Source organism: Podarcis vaucheri (assembly GCF_965113315.1).
Source record: "Podarcis vaucheri genome assembly, chromosome: 1".
Classification (NCBI taxonomy): domain Eukaryota; kingdom Metazoa; phylum Chordata; class Lepidosauria; order Squamata; family Lacertidae; genus Podarcis; species Podarcis vaucheri.
Genome location: NC_138759.1, coordinates 106,776,184 through 106,799,858, shown reverse-complemented (window position 1 = coordinate 106,799,858; position 23,675 = coordinate 106,776,184). Strand labels below are relative to the sequence as shown.

The 23,675-nt window shown below is 42.2% G+C and overlaps 1 protein-coding gene across 7 annotated transcripts in view; it reads right to left on the bottom strand.

Annotated features, from left to right (window-relative positions):
- Nucleotides 1-23,675, bottom strand: part of FMNL2 (formin like 2) — a 187,877-nt gene that overhangs the window by 27,092 nt on the left and 137,110 nt on the right. For all 7 annotated transcript variants that reach the window (XM_082197881.1, XM_082197877.1, XM_082197879.1 and 4 more), the window contains exons 7-12: nt 17,243-17,351; nt 16,138-16,214; nt 15,683-15,776; nt 9,813-9,887; nt 4,863-4,973; nt 860-1,009 (exon numbers count right to left, since the gene is read on the bottom strand). In XM_082197881.1, coding sequence (XP_082054007.1) covers nt 860-1,009; nt 4,863-4,973; nt 9,813-9,887; nt 15,683-15,776; nt 16,138-16,214; nt 17,243-17,351 — 616 coding nt within the window. The remainder of the gene's footprint in view (nt 1-859; nt 1,010-4,862; nt 4,974-9,812; nt 9,888-15,682; nt 15,777-16,137; nt 16,215-17,242; nt 17,352-23,675) is intronic.

The window sequence follows — 23,675 nt, the reverse complement described above, 5'->3', positions numbered from 1 at the left end:
AAACACCGTTTACCTTCCCGCCGGAGTGGTACCTATTTATCTACTTGCACTTTGACGTGCTTTCGAACTGCTAGGTTGGCAGGAGCAGGGACCGAGCAACGGGAGCTCACCCCGTGGCGGGGATTCGAACTGCTAACCTTCTGATCAACAAGTCCTAGGCTCTGTGGTTTAACGCACAGCGCCACCCGCGTCCCCTGTTTACTGTCTGTTTACTAGGCAGTAAAAAGAGCAGGCCTGCTAGATCAGGGAAAGGGTCCATTATCTCCGTATCCTGCCCCTAACGGTAATCACTCGGGCACTTCTGGGAAATCCACAAACTGAACATCATTTATACAGCAGGTAAATATTTTTTTCCACATTTGTGACAGTTTGGAACAGGGACAAAAAATGAAGTTCAAGACTAAAATCGCAAGGACATTTTTTCAGTCCAGCTCTAAATGAACTTCCAGACAGAAATTGCTCAAACCTCTTGTGCTTTAACAGGAATTTGCCTCCTTTAGTTCCTAGTAATATTAAAGTGTCTGTTTAATGATGTCTTGCAGGCACGCTGTCCGTGACATTGCCAAGATAAAAGCAGGCATAGCACTGCAGAGTGAACTAAAAATATTAAATCACACAGAAACCAATTATCCAGGTAAACTAGCCTTTCCTTATATTTTAAGAGTGTGTGTGTTTTCTTCTCAAGGTAGCAATAAAAATAATAGAAGACCAAAAGCTTTACTGGTAGTAATGGATATAAACGAAATAAAGTGCATTTGTAATCACATTTTGATGCCCAGATAAATAATCGAATGACCAAATAAAAACCAGCCTCCAGAAAGACCCCCCAACGTCTACATTTTAAAGCACCAATACTAACGTGAGATATATTTTCTTCCAGTTCTTCTACTCTTTCCAAGGCAGCGTTCTTGGTTTCGGCATCTTCAAGTAAAGCTCCAACATCAAACACGTTGTCCAGATAAGCTTGAATCTGCACCTGCAGCTTATCGCTTTCTGTGTGTTTCAGTTTCTGGAAGATCAAATCAGGGCAGCGGACACAGCATCGTTTAGCACCGCTAAATAAGTCAGGTTGCTAAAATGATTGATTTCATTGTTACTAATAAAAACAATATATATGCAGGCCCCTGGGTTCAGGTAAGACATAGTTGAAAATAAACTATGGTTTAACGTGAAAGAGCAGCAAATGTAAGACAGAGTTGTTCCGCCTGGCCTTTGGCTTGGAATCAAATTGATCCCCTCCCCTTCTTCCTTTTTCTTTTCTCCTTCTGTGATAGAACTCCTATTTGGGGACTTCCCTGGCTTTTTTCTGGCCCACGTAGGACCAGTCTGGATAGTTGGCCTTGGTGAAGACTTGACGTTTTCATCCCCAAAAAAGTTTTTGATTTGCGTTCCTACTGAAATGAGGCTGCATTATAATGTTGTGTTGTAATCTTGTTTTTAAGTTGTATTTCAATCAATTGTTTTTATACAGGTGTTAGCCGCCCTGAGCCTGGCCTTAGCAGGGGAGGGCGGGGTATAAATAAAATTTAATAATAATAATTTAATAAAAAATGGGTGCACAGTGCTCCAAAGTCCATGCTTCACACCTCCACCATTCCTGCTGTTGTCGTGCCAGGGTAAGTAACAAACCATGAACGGAAGCTTGCCATAGTGTGCTCTTTTCCCCTTCTCCAACGCCCATTGATTCTGCTGGATAACAAGGTTAATCATGCACATCTTGTTCAGTTGTGGACTTTAAATGCATAATATTGGCAATGTGATCTACTCCAAATTGCCATCAACCCTCCCCCTCCCCAAAAAAAGCAATTTGTTTGAGTTACTTTTAAAAATAGCCATCACATTATTCACCGTGACTTAAAAGGGGGCTCTGTGTAAGGAATTTTAAGAGCACTGCTGTTATGGCATTTCCATACCAGCAAAAGTGTTTTTCTTGTTGAACTGAACTTACCAGCGGGGAGGGGTTGTTAGCCTAAGGTTGAATGAAAATAACTCAAAAGGGTTAGCTTGGGATGGGGAGTAAGTGAGTGTTTAAATGCGAAAAATAGTCCCCATGCTGCACTGTACCACCAGGAGAAGCATATTATATGGAACATAAAGTATTGTTGTCAGAATACATGAAAGAAGCTCTTGACTATGTTATACGATGGAACAAAGCCAAAAAGCAGCAAGAACAGCTGAATTCTAAGCAACAACAAAAAAAATATGTCTCTATGTTAAATGTTCCTAATAATAGAGCACCATGGGAAGAGAGGAATGAAAAACACTTCAAGATGGAGAAATAGGACACAAGAACTTAACTGTAATTGGTACCCACAAATTCATAGCAGGTACGAGAGGGAAAAAGTAATAAAAAGATATTCCTTTTGCTGTATAAGCCCAACCAAAGCCCATTGCTTCATGTTAAGAGGCCAGTATTATTTTATAATTTATATCACAGCATCGGTGCAAACGTTCAGACAATGTGATTACAATACATCAAGCCTAGACTTCATTCTATAGGAAGCAATTTAACCAACACAGCATTACATATCATCTGCCGCTCTCATACTGGCTTTTCAAACCCAATGATGGACATCCCCATTTCTGAGATGAAAAGGAACTGGCTAGTTATTTTGGGACTCTAAGCTCCAGCTCTAAGCCACATGATGACACTCCCCACACCCGGGTGAGAATTACGTGCTGCACATGGTGAACATCACTGGAAGAACAAACCACGTTTTTGTAGATCACAGTTCGACCTGCCTTTGGGAGGTTGGCTGCAATGAGTAGATTAAGAAAACCCAGGGCTTTTTTCCCCCAGCCAGAACTCACTGGAATTGAGTTCCGGCACCTCTCAGATGGGCGCCATTGCCATTATGAGAGAACAAGGGAGGTGTTCATGGAGAGTTCTGGCACCTCTTTTTCTAGAAAAATGGCACTGAGAAAACCAATTGTCCTTCTAAACAATTCAGGTGTCCCATTATAAAGTCTATGGATTCTAGGAGGTGGGTCCTAACTCTGTAATGAAGTGCATGCTTTGTATGCACAAGGTCCCAGGTTCAATCCCTGGTGTCTGAAACCCCGAAGTGCCAGTGCTAATCTGTGCAGACAATACTGAGCTAGATGAAATACTGGGTCTTGATACGCTTCTCTATGGAAGGCAGAGAAAGACACCCACACCTCCATCTGAAATTCCAGGCCAGCAGAGCAACTGGTGAGTCACTGCTAGTTAGTGCAAACAATATAGACCTAGATGGACCAAATAACTGACTTGGTCATATAAGGCAGCTTCCTATGTTGAGCGCTAAAAATGTGTGCAAAACTCAAGGAAGACAAGGGATGCGGGTGCAGAGAGAGGAATGGGCAACAACATAAAGCAGAAATTAGCAATATTATAGTGACACTGGGGGATTTCAAGTGTGCAACTGAAGTTTCTTCTTCCTCTTGACAGCAGTTTCTCACTTACGCCCATGTCATCTTTTGCTTCTTCTATCTCCACAATTGTGGTTAACTCACGGCTGCCAAGAAGGCAACCACTGTAGGATTCCCCCAACTGAACCACAGGGATGCAGAAGGAATAGAATCCTCAAAAGTCAGCACAGTTTTGGTCTGAGCGGTGTATGTCGCTCTGCTTCTCAAAAGGATGAGAAGAAAGTGGGGAGCAGGAGAAGTCGGGGGAGCAGAGAGAGCGTTGAGCTGCCGGGACTCCTGAAATGGATCCAGTTGTCTCAGCAGTTAGGTCAGCGCAGTGGAGGTGCGTTGTAGCAGGAGCATTCCATTGGCGCAAAGGTCACTGCACCAGAAGTATGCACAGTATGTGGCTTCATTCAGATTTTCTTGGCATTGCAAGCAGGTGGTCGCTGTGCATAAAATGCAGCGTTAAGAGGTGATTCTACAAACCCCTTCTGACTTCTTCCAGGTTTGTGGCTGGCTTTTACTTGGGGCTGGTTGCAGCCTCAAAAGTTCAGCAAGCAAAAAAAAACAGCAGTACCAGGCACCGGTCGACAGAAACTAGTGAGAGAATTTGGTCCTTTTTCTGAAGATGGCACGGCTTGGGGCAGTCAAGGAACAAATTGATATAAGGAGCCTGTGACACTGACGTTTGCAGCTGGAGCATGCATTTAGCTCATTGAGCCCTAAAGGCAGAATGGACATTTCTAAGGAAAGACTGGCATGGGAAACATTGGTCAAACGGGGTGGGCTACCTTTTGGGGACTGAGAGCTGCACTCCATTTGTGGGGAAAGTATAAAATACTGGAAAAGTATTTCCAGTCCATGGGAAAATATAAGATATAGGTAAAGGTAAAGGTAAAGGTACCCCTGCCCGAGCGGGCCAGTCTTGACAGACTCTGGGGTTTGTGCGCCCATCTCACATCTAGAGGCCAGGGGCCAGTGCTGTCCGGAGACACTTCCGGGTCACGTGGCCAGCGTGACAACGCTGCTCTGGCGAGCCAGAGCCGCACACGGAACGCCGTTTACCTTCCCGCTGGTAAGCGGTACCTATTTATCTACTTGCCCCCGGGGGTGCTTTCGAACTGCTAGGTTGGCAGGCGCTGGGACCGAGCAGCGGGAGCGCGCCCCGCCGCGGGGATTAGGGAGGAGGGTAGGTGGGTAAAACTGAGAAACATTCGTTTTTCCCCTTGCATAAAGACCTCAAGCAGTGGATCAGGGTGTATTGATGGTGGTTGATTATTCATTGGATTATCTTTGTGAGAAACTTTTTAGTTTAGAATGGCTAATGTCTGGCAATTATTGTTGCTGTTTTAAAAAAGTAAAGTAAAAGCAAAGAACTCCCTATGGCTCTTTTTAACACAGAAAGTAACAATGAATTCTCAGCATAATCATAGCGAAGTACAAAACAAGCCAAAGCAGGCAGTACTCACATCTAGGTATTCATCCAGGCCTAGCTTAGTAAATTCATACTGAAGGTGAACTCTGAAATTCATGTCCTCTACTGAGTGAACCACTATGTTGATGAACTGCATACACGCCACCTGTAAAACAAGAACCATCAAAAAATGGAAACTGGTAGTGCTAACCCTTCATTTTGCACAGGGACAAATCATGTGCAGCAATGTTGCTGCCTTGTGTGCAACCCAGATGTCTTAAGCCCATCTCAAGATTATGCCTGACAATTTGTGGGAGGTGGGGAACGAATTATACTTGACAAAATAGAAATAAAGTTTTCTGAGTAAGGAGCATGCGTCTTAAAGAAGAGGAGATGTCCTACAACATGTCTACTCAGAAGTAAATCCCACTGACTGAATTCATTGGGCTCACTCCCAACAGGAAAAAGAGTATACTGCAAACTTAAGCTCGTCTTTAATGGCGATTCCTCTCACCAATTATTGTGTATGTCGTGCCTAGAACGGTGTGCATTTCAGAATGGGAACTGTAATCAGACAAATATGGTACTGTATGCGGAATGCAGCACTTTGAACATTTCAAGAGGTCTGGCCTAAACACATTCAGTGAACTGGGACAGGGATAGGGAGAGTAGCGTTAACACAAACAAAAAGCAGAAGACTGAAAAGAAGTCACCCAGTAGAAGTCCTTTTCCCTGCTTCCTGGATAGATAGATGATAGACAGACAGACAGATAGATAGATGATAGATAGATAGCGCTACAGCAGTGGAAAATATAAACACTATCTGATCCAAATGTGGTGGAATGGTTTCAGACACTAGTTCACAAAGGTATGACCAAGTTTTAAAGTTTCCATCATTAATATCTCTACTTCTTTCCCTTCATTCCAGCTACAAATCCAAAATCTGATTGATACAAACCAGCGTTGCAAGAACAATTTATTTGGACTGAATAAATGGATGCTCTGACACTCATTTCCACATGAATCAGGCACATATTTAAGGATCATGAGCTATAGTTTACTGAAGCAAAATATCTGGATCATTTTAAAATGGCACTTCACACCCTAACAGTGTCTAGGAATGCCTTTTCAATTTTTCTTTATTCCAGAAAGCTTCTTTTTTTTGGGGGGGGGGTCCATTCTTCTGCCCAGGTGTCATGTCAAGTTAAAGGTCAGCAGCTTAGAGTGATCATTTTGTTTACATCAGGTCTCAGTTGCTCAAGTTTCAAGAAGAGCTGTGGAGCCTTGCTTGACCCTTTTTTACACTGTTACGACAAATATAGCTTCTGTTCTGCTAATAAGCAACCAGCAAATACAAGGAACAGAAATGGTTCCCCCAATGCAGACGGGCTCAGAAACCAGTCATGAAAGGTCACCAGAGACTGGTTCTTTTCCTCCACAACCTAGTTCCTCTCCCAAACCTCTTGAAACACATGTCCCACAGGTGGTTTCCAGCGACATGCAGATCTTGTTAAACACCAGATGGCAACAGACATAGCTGATCTGTTTGCCCATGTGCCATTAATTCTCAAGTGGCTCTTCTGCATAATGATTTCATTTTATGTCATTGGGGGAAGGTGGGGGCTTGATGTAAATGACCCAAAACTTTATTCGCATCTGAAGAAGTGTGCATGCACACGAAAGCTCATACCAAGAACTAACTTAGTTGGTCTTTAAGGTGCTACTGGAAGGAATTTTTTTATCTCGAAACCAGTGATCCCTGCCTGTCTATGTATTGCTTTCTATTGCGCCGAATCTTTTACCTTCGGTGCCTATCAGAATGGGATGTTCTTTGATTTGTTTGTCAGGAGTCTCTGCCACACAGTGGTAGCAGATGCCCACTGGGATTGGTAGGGTGGGAGACAGGCTGACCAACACCAGGTGGAGCCAGAGACAAAGGCAGATGAAGCTAACTAACTCTAGGTTTGATTCCATCCTCCTCTGAGTTTCATAAGGGAGTTCAGACAAAGGAGGAAAAAGCTGGCAGCCAGTGTCCCGGACTGGTTGTAAGTAAGGAAGAGGAGGCAGGAGGGGGTTGGCAGAGTGTGATCTGAGGCTGTTGGGGCGGGGTCCCATTCACTCTAATGGATGAGCCTCCAGTGCTGTGCCCAGGCCCTACCGTTGCTTATCTCCTTCCTTTCAAGCCTAATCTTGGAGGAACAGGCTGAGCTTGCAAGATCTCTGCAGGGAGCTTCAGCCAGTCAGTGCACTCAAAGCACAGCTAGATGGATCAGCTGACTTACTGCAAGACCACTTCTGATGTTCCCCTCCACCCTCTTCACTGAAACTAACCACTTGTGCTCACTGTCTGAACTTGTGGGCTTTATTCATGACAAAAAGAGCCCTGTGGCTGGTGAGTCAACTAGACGTCGCCACTTTCTCCTCCTTGCAGATGATCAGTCTGTTGGCTGCCCAAAAAAGTTAAAAATATTCTACAGTGGGGTTTTTTTTTAATCTCTTACTTCCCTTTTGCAAGCAGCTTACATGGTTGATTAAGGCACACTATATCATATGACCATGCATGAAAAGGGTACTTGAGTTAATACAACAGTCTAGTAAACTATCATGAGTTGGGGGGGGGGTTGGACGAGTTCAACCCGGGGGAAAGGTCCTAATGAGTTGGGGGTGATGATCAGGAATCCCAAGAGGAGTCTTAGATCCAGGGGAAGGCTGAGTGTGTTGTCAAGAAAATAGACAACCTAAGTGTCATGGGATATCCCATGCTCAATGTCACTACCAGCTGAGGTGGCTCAGATGTTTTTCCCCTGCAGGTGAGAAGCCACCTCTTTTGGGGGAAGCACTTAGGGATAAATCTGACAGCAAGCCAGCCCTGCCATCTCCACCTACTTGGGACCACCAGGTCTCCCCATTTGGCCTTTGTTTGGCCAGGCCATGTCTGATGATGTCAGATGCACGGAGGAAAAGACAAAGCTGAACCAAAGGGGAAGCCCCGACAATCAGATGGTTGTCAGCGCCTGTGCACTACACACAACACTTGGCAAGTGACAATCAGCTGACCATCCACACAGGCACCTGGTGTCATTGTGATTGACAGGTGGAAAGCCCCGCCCACCTGTCAAACATGGCTCACAGGGGAATAGAATCTCCAGGTTCAGGTGCAATAAACCTCTAAATGCCAGCTGGAAGAGGACATGAAGTCAGGAAGGACTGCTGGTATTCTGTGTTAGTGGATTTTTCAGAAGCATTTGGGTGGCCAATGTGGAAAGTAGGATGCTGGACTAGGTGATGCAACTAATCTTGTATTCTTAATTTATACGAGGGCTGGTTCACACTACTACTGTCCCAATGAGAGAGTCTCTCTTCTTACTTTGGAAGACTGATGAAAGGACCCTTGGTCACTGATGGTCAGCACAGGAGATTAGAGAGGATTCTAGGACAAACGTGCCTTGCTCCCTTGCACACACATGTTCCTTCCCAGTGAGAAAGAGGAGTGGCTTCTGCCACCAAACACCTGCCTTTCCTTATTAGTAACATCTAGAATTTTAAAAGTATTGTATTGTCTAAATGATCCAAAGTTGGTCTTCTCACACCAGAGAACACCTTTTCAAAGTGCTAAACCCTGGTGCCTTCATAGAAATTTCAGCAGTGGTAACAGGGCACAGATGGGTTCAGTGGCCAAACTTATCTTGTGGCCTTTTAATTTCATGCTGGAAATAATTGCGCTGTCTGTTCTCAGTGTCTATTTTCTCTCTCAGTAAAAGGGGATGTGGGGATCAGTGACTAAACTAGGAACAAGGAAACTGGTAAAATGGAAGTGGAACATTTGTCTGTAGAACAGGAAGAGGAATAGCATGCCACTTCCCCATCTATGCTTTGGTTCATGAGGCATAAGCATGCTGTAGACTGCAAATATTTACTTCATTTCCCCTCACAGTTAACACTGTTCCTTACTTTAAAATAAGCCTTCCCAGACCATGGCAGTATCACTTTGACTTTTTAAGTCAGGGTAATCAACATGGTGCTTTCCACAACTTGTGGACTACAAGTCCCATTAGTCACAGTAAGCACAGACAATGGGAAGCGATGACAGGCACTGTAGTTCATCAACATCTGGATGAACATACAATGGACGCTTGGGTTGCGAACATGATCCATGCGGGAGGCACGTTCGCAACCTGCAGCATTCGCAACCCACAGCACTGTGTCTGCACTTGTGCGGGTTGCGATTCGGTGCTTCTGCACATGCGCAAAGCGCAATTTAGCACTTCCGCTGAAACCCGGAAGTAACTGGTTCCAGTACTTCCAGGTTTCGGCAGGTCCATAACCTGAAAAAATGCAACCTGAAGCATCTGTAACCCAAGGTATGACTGTATTGGCTACCCCTGACTTACGCACTTTTTCTGAATCATAAATTTTTCAAAACTGCAGCCTAGGACCGATAACTGGAGCCAATCAAGCTTTCCCATTAGGAACCACAGCAAAGAAACACAGAGGTCACCAAGGAAGTATAGCCTATGATTAAGCAGAAGAGCGTGTTGCATGCAGCACTGCTTGGGGAGCAATGAAACAACTCCTATTGCTCATGCCTACTGCATTTCCCACACGGTCTTTGCCTTGGAGCCCCGTTGTTCATGGCCCTAGAAATGAGGGTTAGCATTGCAAGTGGGCCCATAAGTTTGGGTCCTCTGAATGGTGCTTACAGAAGAGGCTTTCCCTTCTGTTCTCCCCACTGCAGCCCTCCCAAAAGGTGATCATGAGGTGCAGGAGACACTCGTGGATGGAGTGGAATGTGCTGCTGCAAAGGACTGCTCATGCTGAATACTTATGCATCCAAACCATATTCATTTTGTCTTTGTTAATCTGGGTAAAGCTGAAAACTTCTTTTTCCTCTTTAGGTAGGCCCACTGCAGAAAGTTTTATATGCAATTTATATGCAAAATGTACACTTAAAAGTAAACAATAACAATGATCCAAAGTGACATAAGTTGACACATACAACACTCACCATGAAATCTATATTGTTATCTTCATTTCGAAAATGTTCCATCAGCTTCTCAAACCTCTGCTTTTCCCCACAAACCTGGAAAGGAATTGCAGAGAGGTTCCGTTATACATCTGTACACTAGAGGGAGTACTAAAAACACCGCTGAATACCTCTTGGCTTGTAACGTGCAAAAATAAATGGGAGTTCTGAACTAGTCAAGTAGATATTCTGATACCACATATCCAGAATACTGCAGTTAGAAGCAGTGTCAGGGCAGGAATCGCAAAAATGTCCATGAAAATCCAGACATCTGGCAACCCAGTGTCGCCTTTGGCGATTTCCCTTTAAAATAGCTCAAAAACTTTTGTTTTCTTTTGCGGTGTTGCCAAAAACAGCTCAACAACTTTGCCCAAAAAATGTTCAACAACTTTTCTGTCCAGATTTTCACTGTTGTGAAATATGGCAACCTTAACCATTATAAGCTTCTAAAATACAAAAGAACATGGAAAATCACTATTTAATTTAACCGGGGTGGGGTCATACTTAGTAACCAAATTTGGCGCCTCTTTTATTTGCTCTTGCATCTACAAAGGCAAGTTAATCCTCATCATAGCAACTTTTTCATTGCTTTGCTCCTTTGGGTTTTAACAACACCTTAACACAGAGAAATTAAACCACTGAAACTATGACAGGGAAACTGTTCACCAGTATAATTATAACAGGTTAGGTTGCTGTGAAAGGTATGGAAGCAGGAGCTGTAAAAAAAAGGTTGGCAAACCTAGTGAAAAGCTTTGCCATTAGCATAACCTCATTATGATCATTGGTCTTGCTACAGCATGTATGATTTGTGTGATACAAAATGAACAGCACGTAGGCCTAGACTTACTTAGGATCCTTCAATGAGGTCCTATTAAAATAATAACTGACCATGTCAGAGTCAATCATATTGTTAATACTACAGCATGTGTGGAGACCACTGGACCCTCCAAATACTGCTGAACTACAGCTCCCATTAACCCTGGCAATTGATCAGGCTTGCTAGCTGACCAGCATCTGCAGGGCAAAACTTTCCCCATTCCTGCACTACAGAGGAAGCAGAGCTTAGAGCACAGTCTTGGTGAAGGCCCTAAGAACTGAGGCAGGAGGGGTCTTCTGCGTTAGACCAGGGTTTTCTCTTTTTTTAGCCGGAGCTCACAGCAGCTCCGATCAGGTGAACAACTGTGGCTCATCCCAGTCACTGCTAGGGATTTCTGATGGTGGCACAGAAATTCTCTACACAATCAGGGCAATCCATCTGGCAAGCTGCTCTAAAAATTGCAGAACATTTGCCAATTGGCAACTGGAACAGGCAGATCAAGCCCTGGGACTCTGCTGAACTTTTGAGTTAAGTGAAAATGCGAGAATAAGACACAGAATTCAATTCAGAATGAACTCCTTAAGGCAGGGGAATCAGGAGGCAACCCTGAATATGATCTAACTTTTAATATGCTTATGCGTTTAAACCTTCAAGTCACACTCTCTTAATTGTTCTGCTTTCTTTCTTTTTCTCCCACTACCCAGAGGTCACAATGACTTCTTTTTCTTCTTAGTACAATGGTCTAGTGTAATCAACCCATTTCACTCCAGGGTAGTACTATTTTGGGAGGGTGTTTCTTCCAGACTGGCATTGCGAGCTTACAGATTGTTGGGGGAACAAAAGACCAGTTTTCTTGCAAGTTTCTGTTTAAGTAAATGGTTGTTTAATGTTTACTAGGCTGAAAATACTTTGGAATAAAAATAATACACACACCAAGAGGGCTAACATCATTTGCAGATTACATCTCCAGGCAAAGACGATTGGCTCATGTTTTCCAACACGTCCTGCTGTTACTTATAAAATTAAATAGCTGAATTGACCAGTAAGAATGAAGCTGGCTTCTTATTTGCAATAAAATTCTCCTCCTGAGTTACGATACATAAATTTGAACCTCTATTAATCTCTGTAAGAGTCTGGGGTTCAACAATGGACCCTGCAGGAGGGAAAGTAATGAAAAATAAACAGCCACAGTTCACTTGCCAAGCACTGATCCTCAAGCTCACTAAAAAGTAATAATAACAACAATAACAATAAATCCTTCACAGCTTTCTATCACAGGCCCAAAATTCTGATGCCATAACACTGCATTTACTTGTTGGTAAGCTCCATTGATTTCAATGGATTTTTTTTTCTCCAAGTGAGCATATTTAGAATTGTAGCCTTGGCCAGACTAACCAAGGAACATGATGAGGTGCATTTTCACCAGTCCTTATAATCACAGGTTTTTCAAAAGCACGTTTAACACCATCACTGGGTTTTTTTGAAAATAATTCAGCCCCATGAAGCCTCATTCCAGGGCCACATTCTTGATTTGTGTTGGCATTGATCTGGTTTCCTGACCATAAATACTCCCTTCCATCTGCACTTTGGGGGCAAATAAGAGCGCAGACATTGATTTCTGTATGGCTGCTTTTCCTCCCAAATAAAAGTGGCAGAATTAAGCATGCCCCTTCTACAAGTAGAGCTCTCTTCAAGCTTTCAAGGCAATTTGTGAGACTGCATTAGGCTGGTCCACAACAGGGCCTTCTCGGTAGCAGTTCCCCATTTACAGAAAGCCTTCCCTAGAGAGATGAGCCTGTCTGCCTTTAGTATTATCATTCAGGAGGAATTTAAATTCGTCCCTGCTTATCCAGGCATTTGATGTCTGGAAGATACTGTTCCTGGTAATCTGGAAATCATTTGATGTTTAGGAAATCTGGATGCTTTTAAATGTTTTCAAACATTTTTATTTTTAAAAATTTAATTGTGTTATTTTGCATTATTGTTGTTTGCCACCCTGGGCTCCTTCGGGAGGAAGGGTGAGGTATAACATGATAAGCAAACAAGCCAACTTGGAATAGGGGGGGGAGAGTTAAGTCTGAAATATGACTGTCGGACAATTTATTGCATGACGGATGGTAGCTACAATTCATTTCTTATAAATAAAACCAAATTTGATCCCATATAACACAAAGAGAGAAATACAGCCTCCCTTAAACTGAAGAAAATGCTAACAAACCCGACTCATCCATCCATTTATATTGTATAGCTTCTCTTCAGAAGAGTTGTTCTGTACAAAATAATAATGATAAAAATTAAATTAAAAAAAATGAAGATCAACCCATACTCCAGTTTTAATGTAACTGCAATATATCTGTAAACTTGGTATCCCAGGATGTTTCAGAGGCTGGATTAAACTAGATTAAACTACTGGAACCAGCTCAATATGTCTGCCTGACTTCCTGTCCCATTTAGCTGCTCGTAAATATCAGATAACAGGCCTTCATATATCATTTTAATGTAGTGCAGAGGAACTTTCTTTTGACACACAGTGGCCAAACAATGTGCTGGGATTGTAATGAATGTCATTTATTAAGCCTGGAACTGGGGGAAAGAGCATGCTGATATTCAAACTGGATGAAGCATAGCTCTTCTCAAGGACAACTAAGGCTACAATCCTAATTCCACTCCCCTGGGAGAAAGACCCGTTGAATACAGTGCGAATAATGTCTGCGTAGATATGGTGAGGATTACACTAAAATGAAAGAACAGTATAGGAAACAAGAGCAGACAAATCAGAAAGCACAAAAAAATCCCTTTAGTGCCAAAGGCTCTTTTATATCCTTTGAAACAGGTGAATCATTATTTTTATATGAACCACGACAGCTTGGTTCTCAGATGCATTCCAAAAGGAATGTATTCCTTATGCACTGCTGCCTGAACTTAGCAACAACCAAGTGTGTGTGTATGTGTATTTTAAAAATGAGCTGGTACATGGAAATATGCTGCAGATTCAAGCCTTTGTCACAATTCGCTAATGAGATCACAGGAGGTCCTTCTGCCCCGAATGGAAACAACAAACGGCAGCAGAGAAGAACTCTAATGTCTCTCGTACATTCACCCCTTATACCTCCTCCCCACAGCATTCAGGCACAGCCTCAAACACACACCTCCTTTCTACTCACCAATTCATATATTCCCTACCTAGCTCAGACCTCTCTGTCCCACAAAAGGGAATGAGCAGCTTCTGTCTTCATTCTTAAAAGGCAGTTTGACAGGAGCTTGTCACAGAGTACTCCCTCCTTAGACTGAAGACTCTAGTTTACCCTCCATTTTTGAAATGATCCTGGATTGAGTGGTGTGGGTGAAGTTTGGCCTGCATTTATGACTTTAATTTTTTTTTTTTTAGCCGCTGTTTTAACAGTCTTAAACTTAACTTGGCTCTGGCTTTAATAGTTGGTTTTACTGTTCTGCCCATTCAAAATTATTGCCTATTACTATACCCTATAATAACTACACACTATAATTATTTAGTGCATTTATTCTTGGTTTAACCTCTCATTTGCATGCAGTTCTGGGAACCCTTCGAGTTCGAAGAGAGGGATAAAAATGGAGGAAATAAATGTTAAATGTGTATTTCTTGGATGGATGTAAGAGAGCTGGGGTAGCATCTTGCTCTGTCAGCAGCTGCTCAAGTTCAGTCACAGTTCCACTGGACATCATGCTGTTTAATGTTTTCGTGTGTATTTTCCAGGTATTTCAATTTCTTACTCCAAAAGCACTGGTGACATGGGGGGGGGATTTTACTCATACTACTACATCCCTCATGCTTCTCTGTGACTCCACAGCCATCTATGGACCAGTCAGTGCCCCACTACTATCTCCATAGAGGGCTTCCAAGTTCACAATTCTACAGAAAATTTAATAATAAAATGGTAAAGTATATGTTTCACAATGTTACCTGCTAATTAGGTTGATCTATTTAGACCTGGGATGGGGAACCTGGGGCCCTCCAGATGTTTCTGGACTACAGACCCCCAAATTAAAAGAAATGTAACTCAATGTGCTAAAAATGTGTGGATTTTATATACAAAACAGCCCAATGTGTTTTGGCCAATTATCATTTAACTGGCGACAGCTAATGTGAATGAGAGAGATTATTTACCAGAGAACTCTGTGGGCTGTTTTTGTCAATTTGACCTCGGAAGGTTTTTGAACAACAGTGGGGCAAAACATGTTGGCTTGTTTTGAAAATAAAATCCCTACCAGTGAAGGAAGTGGGGCAAAATAAGGGAGAGGGAGAGGGAGGTGGAAAGAAAGGAGGGGGAGGGAGGGAGAAGTGCAGAGGAAAGATCAGTCAGATGGGTCAAGGATTTTATTTGCAAGTTTGGAGAAATAGATAAGACTGCTTAGAGTCATGGAATTGCAGGGTCTGGCTCAGTTGGAGCAGGGTGCTGATAATGGCCAAGGTTGCAAGTTAGATCACCATATGGGACAGCTGCATAATCCTGCATTGCAGGGGGCTGTGAGCCAATGTTATGTATTATAGGCCCAAAATGCAAGACCTGTGCTCCTTCACACTCCCTCCCTTATAGTCGCTTTTAACCATTTGTCCTTGTTTTTATCTTTTTAAGTTATGTATGATATAATCACCTTCTAACTACCAGTTTTTACCCCTTACCTGTTTTAAGTCTTAAGTGTTCACTTTATCCGTAAGTTTTATCTTATGATGGTCTGCGACCGAAATAAAAGCTTGATGCTGATACTATGTATTATGAACCACGGCGATCTGACATTAATTAGGAAACTGCTTCTAGATTCAGTGTGAACTAGTGTCACAAACTAATTTGCACATGGAGGCTAATGTTCACCACACTAGAAGCGGCGTGAGATAAGCATGCTGAAATGTGTCCCCATGATGCACATGTATGAACAGCTACATTAGTCTCAGGCTGGGCCTCATGAAATAAAGATGAGCCGCTGAGCTCCGGCAGACCTTATCCAAAGCAGCTGTACAAGGCACATGGCAATCTCTGATGAAACAAGAGCAACCTACCTCTTTAAAATTATCAAAGGCAGACAAAATGATTTCGTGCCCTCCTCTTACAAGACAAACTGCTGCCAACAGTTCTAAGACCAGCGCCTTTGTTCTGTGCAAAGGAAGGAAGAGAGAAATCAATTAGAGCAATGTGATGACTCAGCTTTCGCAAGATGGATGTGACGGCATCTGAGAATAATATTTCTTCAATATTCAGCTGCTGCTTCAAAAGAATGACCCTGCTATTAGCTTCAAGCAAGATGTTGCAAATGCTCAGTACCTCTGCGGGTCATAGAGTTGTTTGTGTCAAGTTAAGCGATCGCAACTTTAGATTAAAGCAAACTAGCTGAAGGAGGAATTAATCAAGGACTGTAGCATATGCAAATGAGGGGTTTCTCGCAGAGCAACTTCAAGCAAGAAAAACTAATCATCGCCACACACAAAATTTCCAACACAAAAAAGGAGCCTTTTACCTGGGATTCTTGTTGTTCAGGCTTAGTGCAATTTCGTTAACAGCATGGGGGTGCGACATGACCATATTGAACCCGTACTAAAATAGAAATTGGAAATAAGAGTTCAGTGTTTGGAATGCATTATTATCTTTATTAAAAATCCGCAAACCTGGGCAATTTCACTCATTTCTTGACAGTGAGCACAAGTTTGCTACTGAATGTAACTGAATTAAACTGGGAATTAGAGCCAATCCAGGCTTGTTTGTACATTAGGGTTGCCATATTTTGAGGAGCAAAAAAGAGGACACTATGACAACTCTCATTTTAAATACCCCTACTATAGGTAGGCTATAGAGAGTGTGATATATTGCTGAGGGGGGCAGGAGAAGAGAAGAGGAAAGCAAGTCTTCAGCTACCAGTTAAGTCTATATCTTATCCAGAAAGCCAGAGATATTTTGGCAAATTTAAAAAATCTACCCAGAAAGAAATTTTACCCTGAAAAAAAGGACTTGTCATGGAAAAAGAGGACCCATGGCAACCCTATACATCTAAATACGACTGACCACAATATTCAGTCTGAATTCTGATTTGGTGTTTAGAAAGCAACCCACCTTAATCCAAAGCAGTTTGTAGGTTGTCCAATTCAGCTCAGGGTCAATCCAAGTCTACTTTGTTTCCCCCTAACAATTGGCTATTAATACCACCTAGAATGCATCCTGACCGTGCCAGGAATTAATGCCAACTTTTTTACCCAGTTTCAGTTGCAAAATGCTTGGTTGATCTGCCAAAAACGTACCATGCTTTATATTACTATGTCATACTCCTAGTAGGCCCAATTAAATCAATGGACATGAATAACCTAAGTCTATTTATTTCAATCTACTATGAGTATGACTTAGTTAGAGACAAGCCTTTAATAATTATCAGTAGTGGGAGTCACAGGGATAACCACTATTTTTGTTTTCTCTCCATAGCTTTCAGTTATAGTGCTTTACACAATATTTTGTGCCCACATGATTCAGCCTACTACATTTTTATAAGCATGGACACTTGCTTCCTTTACTGAGGAAAGGAACACAATCCATCCCATTGAAATAAGTTACCAAAAGAACTAAAGTTTTGTTACCTGGTAATTCATGATGGCACGTAAACACATGATGCAGACATGGACATCATCCTTTTTACTCACTAATCTTGAATTTTTAAGTGTTCTTCTGCTTGGTAAGGTGTTATACCTGCAAAGAGAAGATATTTGGCTATTAACAAAAACTGATTTTCCATCCGTTCTCTGCCATCACCTGTGAAGATACGCAAGCAGTCACATTACTGATAATGACAACAGCACAACAAAATAATAACAGCAGCAGCAGCAACCACCAAGTCTTGCATTAGCATTTCAGTTGCTGCAAAATGTTCATATTAGTATCATGAACATTAACAAAGTTAGCTTCATATTATACCATGGAATCATAGTTGGAAGGGTTAGAAGACATTTCAGTAGAACTGTTAACTGGTGCGTTATACAACAGATCTAGATTCAGTTGGATTATTTTTATTCAGTTGTGTGACAAACTCAAAGGCCTTTATGCTATGAGAAAAGGATTGTAATACAGTAATTCCCGGTATTTTTGCATCCTCTCGAGCACCTGTCCTTCTGCCTTTTCTGAGGTTAATAGATGCACTAAGAAAACTGACATCTTTGCAACAACAAGCGAAGATGTGCTAGTTTAGCAGCTGTTTACATTGTGATTAGAACCTGGCACCTGTCAGGTCTTGGCACTCCGTCAATGCATGATGTCTGGAGTAATCACTTAATCACTGCTGTGGTACTTTAGGTCCTAGCAAAGCCATACATTCTTTCCGAATAAACTCTCTAGCTGTCAGTTTCTTGCCAAGTGTCACTCATCCAAAGAGCTACATGTTGCATGAAAGGCAGGAAACGTTAACACCGATGTTCTTTGGCTTCATCTTGTATCTGCCTACACAACTGAGTTCCACACAAGCATATTCAACACTTTAACGGGGATTTTCTCGAGCTTCACAGAGAGCAAACCTACATGTACATTGAAAATCCACAGCAGATTCTCCCCGAGACTGCAGCGTCAACCTCCACCACACTAGAAATTCAACACCCGATTCAGTTTTACGGTGTTTCTGCAGACTTTGCTCACATATCGTCAGAGCAATGCTAACTCCTGATCTGTGACGGTGGAAAGAAGAGCACACGCTGCCCACCAGCAGTGTTGCTGCTGACAGAAGTTGTCATGAGTCATGGATAGGATAAAAGGCCATCCCATTTCCTAGTAAAGGGTTTAATCCGGGCCCCTCTGCTTCACTAGCCTGGAGTTGGCACCACAAGACAGTGGAGAACTACCATCACCTCCACCCACGTTCCACCCTGGCCAGGAGGGCTGTAGAGTTGGCAAGAAACCCCCTGCCACCACCCCTAGTTAGCCCTACACTCTTTCAAGTGTATATTCATGACTATAAGGGCTAAAGACTTTCTTTTTAAAATGGAGAAAGATAAACAAAAGCTGAGATTCTCAAGAACCTGGGTTTGGTGCCCACTAGCTTACTGTGGCTTTCCTGCACTCACTCAGCCCTGCATGTAAAATTCTGTCAGCTCTCCATTCATCCCCCCACCCTATAAAGCTCTGTACTAAAGCAGAGCCTCCTTCTAAAGGTCCTGTAATAATAAGTTTACACAGAACATATCGGCTGCCATGGTTGGTTGGATGGTTAAGCTTAGAAGTGCTATTACATACTTGGATTCTACAGAAAAACACACACACACACGTTGGACCCAGGCCCAGTTCTTCCATGGCCTCTATTTACTTATTTAATATTCATGGGGAACTGTTTTCATTAGTCAAGTTACAACAGCACTCTGCATTTAAAAAACAACAACTACCATCATCTAACAAACTCCAATGCAGCTCATTATCCCACAATGCATTAGGAAAAATATACTTTTATTAACATGTTTTATCTACAGTATCATTTTAACATGCAGATATAAATGTTCATAGATTAGGTGCTTTTTAATAACCTGCTCCTTCTAATTGCCAAATAAAACAACCTAGCACTATTCAACCTAGCCAAATAAAAGCTAATTATTCTAAAATTGTTTTAGCTGTTGCTTTTAATGGCCATCTTACTAAATCATCCTAGTGTAATTTAACTAGGGCTGAAATACTACACAAGGAGCAAGTCTTGTTGAAGTATATGAAGCCAAAATATATAGGTCTGGATGCAATTATCATGATGTCTGCATTTAAACTGAAAAACCTTACTTACCAGTATGAAAGAAACAGAAATTCAATATTCCCGAGCTTCATGTTAATAGAGAAAATGTTTCCATTTGTTCTATACCAACTCTCTGCCAGGTCTCATTGGCAGTTACCATCATGTGATAATTAAATTCGATATGAGAACATCACAGCCTTTGTTCTCACTGGATATTCTCATAAGCAAGCATGTCAGTCCATCAAAGGCAGCTGGTGCCTCAGACCAACATATTTTGGGGAAAATTCATATCCTATACCATTTATTGAACACTGACTCTGAAACTTTGGAGGGAGGGATAATTCAGGACACCTACACCACTGTTCTGAGAGCTTTCACAGGGTGAGATTCACAATTTTCTCCAAACATGTATCTCTGACTGAAACGTCAATCAATAAATCAGGGCATTGTACATTAGATATTACTTAAATTTGCAATGAACAGAAATAACAAACAAGTGATATCTCCCTCTGACACAAAATAAATAAATGTAGCTGTATACTCTCTGTTGAGCATAAATAGGCGAGTGAAAAAGCCCTGTGTACATTCATGAAAAATATATATTTCTGATAGGTGGAAAGATGAAATAAAATATTATCTTGTGCCATGCAGCAGGCCTTGCAGAGATCTGTTCCTCACTGCTCATATATGCTTCATCGTGGCAGCACATGATATATGTTATTTCAGCTCTAATGTCAACTGTCTAAGCTAGTTTATGCTACAGCTTGGAAAAGCTATTTTAAAAAGTGCATTACTGCCATAATTTCCAATGTTCATATAACTACCCATTTTTATTAGCCACCCTCTTCTACTAAAATATTATCATAAATGGAACCAGGAACAGCTACTTAAAAAATGGAATGCTATTAAAGAACATATGAGTTGGGACTCTGCAGTATAACTCCCTTCAGGCCAGCTCTCAGACTGAGCATGTAAATACAGGGCAAAGCTCATTTTGCTTTCTGGACTCAAGTGCACCACTTCTAAGGTTATCTAAAAGATTGTGCTCTCCCATGCAAGCCTGTGTCTGGGTTGTAAGAACCCTGAGAGAGCCTCTTCTTTCTGTTCCATCAACACCTGGGTGGTCTTCTCACTGATTGCTCTCAAACTCTGGATCTCCTTGCCAAGGAAGACCCTTCTAGTCCTGAGGTGACTTGAGGACAACATTCACCCTTGGGCCAATCCTCCAAGGCCATATACCAGTGGTGGGTGCAACCACACCGCTCTCTTGCATAGAACACAAAGAGCGGGCTGTCTGGTCAGCTGAGGAGGAGAGGCTATTGTCTTCTTCCTATTCATCATCTGGGGCACTCTGCCCCTAACCCCCCTACACTCCTATTAAGAAAAAAGTCACTGTGTGAAATCCAGGTTTCCAGAATGGAAAATTAACACCAATTTCTGTTGGTGAAATGAATATTCTGGGCTGAATACCAGGCAAGAGTCATTACAGCTGGCAAAGCTACAGCCAAGCTGAAGGGACAATTATTTAAGGGCCTCTGTTAATAAGGAAACACTTTACATTAACCAGCTACAGGAGTGGAAGAGACTGAAAATTCCTAATCTGGATGTTTATTTCTCGGTGCTATGAGCAATGTGGTATGTGTGTGGATATTCCTTGAAGTTATCCATTTCAATTATTACATTAATTGGCAGAGGGCTAATCTGGATGTTTATTTCTCGGTGCTATGAGCAATGTGGTATGTGTGTGGATATTCCTTGAAGTTATCCATTTCAATTATTACATTACTTGGCAGAGGGCCTTCTCGGTAGTGGTGCCCACCCTGTGGAACGCTCTCCCATCAGATGTCAAAGAGATAAACAACTACCTGACATTTAGAAGACATCTGAAGGCAGCCCTGTTTAGGGAAGTTTTTGATTTGTGACATTTTAATGTATTTTTAATCTTTGTTGGAAGCTGCCCAGAGTGGCTGGGGAAACCCAGCCAGATGGGCGGGGTACAAATAATAAATTGTTGTTGTTGTTGTTGTTGTTGTTGTTGTTATAGATGCTAAGATTAAGATAAACTTAAGTAAGGTCATCAAAGGAAATTTTCATTTCCATTCTCTCCACTGCAGCCCCTATCCCCATTTTCCCAGAAAGTCTCTCCGGAGGATCAGTGGCTCTCCTGAACAAATCTGGGATGGGGTGAAGGGAGCTGCTAGAGAAGAAGACAAGGGCCCAAGCTTGGGTGTGCCTCCATCCAATTTTGGACAATTCCCCACTCCAACTTCCCCTTGTGCTGTATCCCACATTGTTCAGGACCCCACACCCAACTCTTAGAAGAGGCTGCAGAGAGAGAGAGAAGGGGTAAGAAACATTCCTTCTGTGAACTTCATTAATATGTCACCGTATCTTAGATTGCAAGCCATATCAGCACATTAGGTTCCTCTATCTCAGCAGTTGAGAAACAAGTGGGGATTGTTTCTGACACTTTGTGGATAAAGATCCATAGCTCAGAAAAATATATATATATATAAAGGAGAATAGAAAACAGAACGTTGCTCTTGATCTTTGCTTATGCGGCATGACTTTAGCCTCAAGTTTATTGCTTTGACAATGGCTGTAAGATGTGGGCATATTTTTGGTGCTTTTCAACTGTCAGCAGATATCAGAGCTTTAGTATGTATCTCTATCTTCAGCATTTCCTCTGTTTTGTTTGCTTTATAGTGGCAGAAAACACTGGTACCTAGTGGAGACATTTCACTTAAAGGAGAGCTTGACATGACACACACACACACACACACACACACACACACACCAACTGAATCTAGGGTGGGTGAGGTTATGCCCCTTGGTCTTTCACTGCTTTCTTTTCATTTCTTGATACCAAATGTTAGGAAATTTAGACGAGCTGCTGATTTTCATTTTTCTTCTGCTGCAAGTCAGAGATGATGCCTCTGATAATATATTTATTTTAGTAATTAATATCACATGTTTCCCTTTTGCCCTCCACTTGTCCTTTTTTCTTTCTCTCTTTCAAAGGCACGTTCTAAAGACAGAGAAGCCTTGGGGGGTGGGAAGAAATCCACCCTGTCCATAATTCTCTAGCTTTAGAGGTTTTCTTACTTCCAAAGAATGAGCTGCAAAGCACCCAGGTCAAAGCTCACCAGGGCCATAGATTTTTAGGCAATCCCGCTATCTTTCAGTCTCAGTGCACACTACAATAGTACCTCGGGTTACATATACTTCAGGTTACATACGCTTCAGGTTACAAACTCCGCTAACCCAGAAATTGTACCTCAGGTTAAGAACTTTGCTTCAGGATGAGAACAGAAATCGTGCTCCGGCAGTGCAGCGGCAGCAGGAGGCCCCATTAGCTAAAGTGGTGCTTCAGGTTAAGTACAGTTTCAGGTTAAGTACAGACCTCCGGAATGAATTAAGTACTTAACCCGAGGTACCACTGTACTGCGATCCCGAAAATTTATATTGTTGTCTTAAAAATGCTATAGAACAGGTAGCTATTATATTAGGACTGATGAAAACAGCACATTTTGTTGTTGTTGAGAAATAGCTGTTGCTTCTCTGCCTGAAGAGGGGAGTTCATAGTAGCCTCTTTCCCCCCGCCCCACACCTTTGCGTACATGCATGTACAGAGGTATTAAACAACATGAACCATCTTTCCCATTTCAGGCTTTTCAGCACAACTGCTCAAATGCTCACAATGTGGGATTCGATCCAGACATAACGATGCTAAGCCACAGAAATCAATGGGACTTAAAACAGTCTTGATTAAGTGAAACCCTGTTGCTTTAATAGGCCTACTCCATCCACTGCACCATTCTCAGCAAATGATTTTGCAGGGACTTAACAGACTGGGGAATGTGGAAGCAGAGCCCTGCTGGAGAGGAGAAAACTTTGCTGTGGAAGGATGGATGGCCTCTTTTTCGCCTAAATTGCCAGCTGTGGTGGCAACAATGAAAAGCAGAAAACGAATGCTCATTCAGAAGCAGCAGCAACCTCAGGGGAGCAGTGGTAGGACACAGAGGGCGTGTTGCCTTCAATAACTTGATCAACAGACATTAGGCAAGAGGTGCTTCTGACATTCTATACAGCAAGAAATAAATGTGCTTCCCCAAGTAGAAAAATACTGCACTTTGGTTGCTCAGAAATTACAGTATCGGTGCAACAAAAGTGCTGCCTTGGAGGTAGACCCGCAGGGAGTGCAGAACAAAAAGGGAAGCAATTAATACATTGTTGTCGCCTCCGCTGCCTTTCTGCCTCTGCAGTGAGGTTGTGAACGTTACAGCACAAATGTGGAAGGTGTGGGTGATACA